Source organism: Rhincodon typus, unplaced genomic scaffold (genome assembly GCF_021869965.1).
Source record: "Rhincodon typus isolate 14 unplaced genomic scaffold, sRhiTyp1.1 hic_rhity00010569, whole genome shotgun sequence".
Lineage (NCBI taxonomy): Eukaryota > Metazoa > Chordata > Chondrichthyes > Orectolobiformes > Rhincodontidae > Rhincodon > Rhincodon typus.
Genome location: NW_025976207.1, coordinates 1 through 7,549, shown reverse-complemented (window position 1 = coordinate 7,549; position 7,549 = coordinate 1). Strand labels below are relative to the sequence as shown.

Genomic DNA, 7,549 nt, shown 5'->3' with positions numbered 1-7,549 from the left:
GAGGAGCACCTTGCCCTGTAATCTGTAAAAGGAGTGTGAAAAGTGGTGTAACCTGCCTCCCAGCAACTTCTAGTGGTTAAATAAAACAAATCCCTGACAAATCACTTTCAAATCAACAAGTAACAATTTATTTATCTAACTCTGACAGTGAACAAATTAACTAAACCATTAACAAACCGAATAAATCCCTTCCAACTCCTAACTATTCCCGGATACCGCAACATTCTAATGGTATGCTGTTCCAATAAATATAAGTCCCACTTCTATGAAAAAAAATAGAATTTAGTCTCTTGAAATTACAGCCTGGTTACATGTCTTCCAGAATGATACATGCCTTCTCCGTTGACTCTTCTGTCAGGAATATTAACTAGTTGTGCTGTTGGTACTGTTGTTATTTAGATGGTGCTTTCTCTAGAGTAGGCCGTGAGAGCCAATGATTTTCTCTTGAGAGCCAAGGGCCATTAGCTCTGGCGGATGGCAGTTAGCCCTAGTGCTTTATCCAACTGCCCCCTTCTTTCTATACCCTTGATGACATATCATATTTCTTACAATAGGATTGGTCCTATGTTGTCAGAACCATCAGATCTAAATTTAATCAGTTTTTGGTATCTAAGTGCCTGGTTCAAACTGATTGGCTAAATTCAAAAGCCTGTTATCTTGGTGAAAACTGCTGCTTGGCCTGTTAACTGTACGGCCTTTCAATACAAATGTTTCAATCTGGGTGCTGTCTGTGTACTTGCAAACTTTCAAGCTGCTGCTCACAGGCAATCATTTTAAATCTCTAAGCACAGAAAAAAACACATCATCTTTTAACGGGACCACGCAACGCTACTGCCTCCCCCCCCACCCACCACCCAAACCCCCAGCATTTTACAAACACCAAGTTCTAACTCCCTACCTCCCAATTCACAAGTACTGTACCCAACCTCGCAACAAAAATGGAATAAATCAGAGAAAATAAAAATTCTCCGAATGGGAAACGAAAAGAAATGCAGGACTTTCGGCATCGATTACGACCAAAAGTGTCGCAGGAACACCACTTTCCTTTGAACTGTCTATTTTACAATGTCTGCAGGGGTTAAAAGATCTTTTAACATTACATTATGCCTCAGCTGGAAGTCAGCTAAAATGCATTTAATGGTTGAGGCACAAATGATTGGTTTTACAGCACAATTTATTTTACAATGGTTTTGAATTTTTTAGATTCTTCTGGCTTTCGTTGCCTCCCTCGTACTTGTGATGCTATGAGTTCTTCCCTAAGCGAATCATACATTCTATAAAGTCGCTGAAAATTTGTAGAGGGGCAGTAATTGACCACAGCTCTCCCATACTGAATGGCCTGGACACAGTGGATGTTGGGAAGATGTTTCCATTGTTAGGAGAGTCTAGGACCTGAGGGCACAGCCTTAGAGTAAAGGGAAGACCTTTTAGAACGGAGATAAGGAGAAACTTCTTCAGCCAGAGGGCGGTGAATCTATGGAATTCACTGCCACAGAAGGCTGTGGGAGGCCAGGTCATTGAATACATTTAAGACTGAGATAGATAGGTCCTTGATTATCAAGGGGATCAAGAAAGAAGGAGAATGGGGTTGAGGAACTTATCAGCCATGATTGAATGGCGGAGCAGATTCGATGAGCCGAATGGCCCAATTTCTGCCCCAACGTCTTATGGTCTTATTCTAGGAAGTAAGGTCTTCACTGGGCTCCGGGCACTTATATTACTCTGGCTGTCACAAGACGTCAACAGAAGGTGCTGGAGAGACCACGCAGGGTCAGTCTGACATGTGCGAGTTAACCTTTCGAGTCTGATAGGCCCATTCCTTGGCATTCCGCTGCTAGGCCTGCCGAATTCCTCCAGCACTTTCTGTTTCATTTTTCTTACTTATCTCAGAGGTCTCCTGCCTTGAGAAAGGACGTACTGGCACTGGAGGGGGTGCAGAGGAGGATCGCTGGGTCGATTCCGGCGTTGAGAGGGTTGGTTTGTGAGGAGAGATTAAGTCGTCTGGGGCTAAACTCTTTGGAGTTTAGAAGAATGAGGGGGGGATCTAGTAGAAACATAGAACATGATGAAGGGACTAGATAAGATAGAAGCAGGGTGGTTGTTCCCACTGGTGGGTGAAACTAGAACGAGGGGGCACAGCCTCAAAATAAGAGGGGGGTGGGGAGCAGATTTAGGACTGAGCCAAGGAGGAACGTCTTCACCCAAAGGGGTTGCGAATCTGTGGAATTCCCTGCCCAGTGAGGAGACCTCGTTGAGTGTTTTTCAGGCGAAGGTAGATTTTTGAACAGCAAAGGGATTAAGGGTTATGGTGAGCGAGTGGGTACATGGAGCTGAGTGCACGGAAAGATCAGCCACGGTCTTATGGAACAGTGGAGCGGACATGAGAGACCAGATGGGCCACTCCCGCTGCTATTTCACACGTGCTAATGCGCCAGTGCGGCCCGAGGAAAAGGGTGTTCCGAGGACAGCAACGTCAGACCTGACGCCGGGCTCTTGGTACACAGCGTTGTGGTGCTTCCAGCTCTCCCGTAGGGCTCTGAGGCGCAGGCTGTGCCACCGATGCCACCCGCGCACAATCCCACAAATCCCGCTGGGATAGACAGACGCACCGACACCCCTTTCCTGTCACCACCTTCTGCTCCCCCCCTGCCAAACGCATAACAGAGCCTGCGGTAGCCATATTGGTCTGTGCCCCTCCTGCCACCGAGAGTCATCCTCGTCTGTGAGGGGCCATGAACGATCACTGGTGATCGCTCGTGCAATTTGCTCAGCCAATTAAACCTTAAACCGGTCGCCCATCAACTCAACTGATCCTTCGATAAACACTGCTATAAAATCCGAGAATAATTCCTAACTTTTATTTTTGTGGTCTAGTGGGGTGGGGGGAGGGGGTAGAATTCTGGGGAGACCCCCATCAGCTGCAGTTTGTCCCTGTCGTACTTCAGCGTACGCTCGGGGTTCGGCCGTACAGTTTGAGTCACCGATCTTAGATGGCGGACCACGGTGGGTAGACCACGACTTAATGCCCATTGCCTTGGAGGAGGTGGTGAACGAGTTGGCACGGTGCGCAGCTCAGAGAGGGAACTTGGATGCGGCGGTGTTCCCATCCGTCTGCTGTTCCTGGGCCCCCTGGATGGTCCAGGTCGCCATTTTGCAAGGGAGGAGCCTCGGTAGGACGTCATTTTGTAGACGGTACGCCCCGCTGCGCGCGTACAGCGAGCTGTTAGGGTCTGGAATGCACTGCCTGGAAGCAAGTAAAGCATCCAAGAGGACTTCAAATGGCTATTTACGCAGAAACAATGATGGGGAGAAAGGGCAGGTGATTGGCACTGAGCTAAAATGCCCAGAGGGCCAGCGTGGCCATAATGGGCAGTTCTTCTGTGACCCAACAGTTTAGCCGCTGGTGGACGAAGGAGCGAATGTTGAAGCTCGGTGGATGGGTTGCCAATTAAGCGAGCCACCCAAAGTCTACAGGAAATTGGGACGAATTCCATCACACTCCTGACTTGTCGATGGTGGGGCAGGGTTTTGGCGGGGTGGAGGGGGAGGTGGGGGGAAAAGGGGAGTTATAGACGTTAGGATCAGACCAATTCGGAATCACGGATTCCCTGAGCGAAAACAGTTGGATTTTCGACACACGGTCCAGTTACTCCCGTGGCCAATCCTTTCTAGGCCCGCAAGCTGCCTGGTTTCGTCGAACATGGTTGACCCAGTCTGGAAGGTCAGGAGGTCATTAACCCCCCCCTCCCCGCCGGATTGTCAGGTCAGTACGAAATCATTAAGCGACCCCAGGACCTGATTTTCCCCGTCGAAACAGTCTGCAGGTACTGCGGTGCAAGCAGCTCGAAACGCAGACTAATGGAACAATCCACCCGCGCATCCCAAATGTCATTGCAAACGTGAAATCCGGCCGCATTTTGCAACAAAATAGGCCAGGAAATAATTTAAAACCGCGACAAAGGTTTTGGGGGGGTGGTTAGGGGTGTGAACGACGTCGATCGTCGCTTCGTGGTAGCGGTTCAGTTTCTAACGTCTAATTTCCACAGTTTAAAGGCGCTATGTTCTAGGGTAGCAACGGACAATCGAGTGGGCACGTCTCTCTCAACACCCAGTCAACCCAGATCACAACGGTCAGTGCTGGTTGGCCTCCGTCGTTGCCATTCTGACAAAAGCATCGGCTGGATGCGGACTTTTCTGAGAAGAAGTTGCTACAACGACGGCGACGATGACGATGACGACAACAGCCACGGCCACTCCGATGATAATTTTCCACCTCCTGTTCCTGGACGCTTCCTGCACAGTGACCTGCTTTGCTGTCTTCTGAAACAGTTTCCCCTTCAAAAGGAAGAAGAGCGCACACGCCCGTTATCCTCAAACCGTATCGGTGAATTCTCATTGTTTCGGGGAGCGAGACTGCTGTCGCTCAGACAGCACCGAAGAGACCCTTCGGCCTGCCGAGTCTGTGCTGACCCCGATTCCATTGGTCCCTCCAATGCCTCGACACTTCAAGTACTCGTCTAAAGTACTTTTTGGTTTTAAAAAGAGCTCGCGAGGTTTCCCCAGCTCAGCCGCTCTCCCAGGCAGCGCATCCCAGATCCCTGCCACCCTCTGGGTGTAAAACGCTTCCCTCAGCTGCCCTCGAAACCCTTCGCTTTCAAAGCGTGCCCCTTGGCATTGCCCCTTCATTGTCAGGGCACAGCTGTTTCCTACGTGCGCTGTCCATGACCCTTCATCAGTTGTTCTCCCACCCACCCACCTCAGCCTTCTCTGCTCCAAAACAAAAACAAAAAAGAAACAGCCTGGGCCTAGCCAACCAGCCAAGCAACATCCTGGTGAATCTCCTCTGCACCCCACTTTCCGTCCCAAACGGTGCTGGGAAGGTGGTGGGGGGGAACCAGAACTGCGCACAGCACTCCAGCTGCGGCCTGTTCGAAGGGGAATTAAACGCAAGCGGAGGAGGGACATTACATTTCAGTTACATCCCCCTCCCCGCCAAAGGCACAGGTGAGACCCCGTCTGAGGGACTCCGCACAGTCTTGGTCACTTTATTTATAAAGGGGTAAAAAAGACGGGCAGCTCAGAGAAGACTTCCCGGATTAATAAACCTGGAACAGGGCAGCCTCTTCTTGTGAGGCAAGGCTAGATTTGAACGTGCCGGAGGCTCGGCGAGTGACCTGAGGCCTAAAGGGGTACGATCCTGAGGGAGTATTTTTTTTCCTCTATTTATTCACGGGATGAGGGCGTCGCTGGCTAGGCAGCACTTATTGCCCATCCCTAATTACCCAGAGGGCAGTTAAGAGTCAACCACATTGCTGTATGGGTCTGGAGTCACAAGTAGGCCCAGACCAGGTAAGGATGGCAGTTTCCTTCCCTAAAGGACATTAGTGAACCAGATTCCAACAATCGACAATAGATTCATGGTCATTATTAGACTCTTAATTCCAGATATTTTACTAAATTCAAATTCTACCATCTGCCGTGGTGGGATGTGAACCCGGGTCCCCAGAACGTTATCTGGGTCTCTGGGTTAACGGTCCAGCGATAGTACTACTAGGCCGTCGCCTCCCTTACACAAATAGGAACACGAGGAGGCCATTTGGCCTCTTGAGCCTGTTCTATCATTCAATAGGATCACCTCGGCAACACAGACTAAAGCTCCCCTCTGAGTCACAAGGGTCAAAGGTTAACTGAGAATCTATGGGGGAGGGGGGGCGTGATCTAAGTTGACAATCAGACCGCGACCTCGGGATCAAACGGAGTCCAGGCCCCCATCCCTGCGTAGGGAACCATCACCTGGCAACGGCTTCCCGTGAATTGGCCAATTGGCAACTCCCGGGCTGACTCAGTGACCCATTAAAGATGGCGGCGGCCTTTCAAAACTGAAGGCCGGAAGTGAGGCCTTTGGTTCGAAGGGATGGGGAGAGGACTCTCTGCAAATTTTTATCGTTTCTTGGTCAAATGAGAAAGGCCAATGGTGCCAGGCTGCCATCGCAGAGGGCAAAGTGCCAATCGCCCCCCTGTAGATTCTCAACGGCCGTGTAAAATGGCAGAGGAAGCCAGACGCTTAGCTGTACTGTTTGAGCCATAGGGAGAGGCTGGATAGGCTGGGGCTATTTTCCCTGGAATGTCAGAGGCTGAGGGGGGTGACCTTATAGAAGTTTATAAAATCATGAGGGGCATGGATAGGGTAAATAGGCAAGATCTTTTCCCCAGGGTAGGGGGGAGTCCAAAACTAGAGGGGCATACGTTTAAGGTGAGAGGGGGAAAGGGACCTGAGGGTCAACTTTTTCACGCAGAGGGTGGTGCGTGTTTGGAACGAGCTGCCAGAGGAAGTGGTGGAGGCTGGTACATCATTTAAAAGACATCTGGAGGGTACGTGGATAGGAAGAGTTTAGACGGATAGGGGCCAAATGGTACTAGATCAGTTCAGATTATCTGGTCGGCACAGACGAGTTGGACCGAAGGGTCTGTATCTGTGCCGTATGACTCTATGACTCTGTGCCAGGTGGCCAACTTAATGGGTCTGCCCTCTTTCAGGAGAGCAAGTTGGGGAATGCAAGATGGCGAGGGTGTTCTGGCACAGTGGTGTGAACTTTCACTCCCAACCTCTGCACTTGCCCCCCAACGTCGTCGTTAAACAAAGAGTTTGCCAAGTTCCTTTCAGAGTCATTGCTGTGAAAAGGCATCCACTGTCTTTATTTAATTAAAAAAAAATAAACTAACAATCCTCAAATCTACTCTCAACAGGAGATTCCATCACCCTTCCCGATCGGAATGGATTTGTGCCCGATCGATCTAAATGAAGTCTGTGCGCAAAACAAGTTGTTTCCCAACGTAAAAGCCCTCACCGCCTCCTGCAGCTTCTCAGCTCTGTCGTCCAGGACTTCCAGTTTGCCTCCCCGTTCCTTGACTTTATTCGCGTTAGCGTACATCACTTCCACCACCTCATCTGTTTGTCGCTGCAGTTTAACAACCTCGGAGTCATTTGTACCCTGCAAAGCAACGGGATGACAACGAGAGACGGGGAATAGCTGTCAGTTGCTCCCTCGAGCGAGCGTTAATAGAAACGTGCGAGGCTAAACATCAGGAAAGGATTGACAGACTGAGGCTCTGTCCTCTCGAGAAATGAAGGCCGAGGGGCGGCCTAGTACAGGCGTTTAAAATGCTGAAAGCTTTACAATGGAGTGGATATGGAGAACGTTTCCCCTTGGTGGAGGTAGAGCAGAACCAGAGGCAGTCAATATCAGACAGTCCCTGAGATATCCCATCGGGAATCCCAGAAGGAACCACTTCCCCTAGGGAGCGCCCTGGGGGAGGGGGGAACACAACGTGGAACTCACTCCCACAGGCTGAAATCAATCATCTCGTGTGTTTGAGGGGTCACAGGAGGGAGGAGGCCTTAGAGAGAGTTACACTTGAAGATTTAGATGATGAAAAGTGGAGGGAGGCTCCAATCCTGGTGAGGAATAGATGGGGCGAATGGCCTGTATGTCTTCAGTATGAAACAATTTCCCCAGACCCCTCCTCATAAAAACACACACACACACAC

The 7,549-nt window shown here is 50.1% G+C and overlaps 1 protein-coding gene across 1 annotated transcript; it reads right to left on the bottom strand.

Moving 5' to 3' along the window:
* Window positions 1-2,836: 2,836 nt before the first annotated feature.
* LOC109925489 (vesicle-associated membrane protein 5-like) lies at window positions 2,837-7,031 on the bottom strand (the record flags this gene model as incomplete). The annotated part of the gene is made up of 2 exons (XM_020525426.2): window positions 2,837-4,335; window positions 6,849-7,031. Coding segments are annotated over 2 exons (387 nt in total), but the record flags the coding sequence as incomplete, so codon positions are not given.
* Window positions 7,032-7,549: the final 518 nt, after the last annotated feature.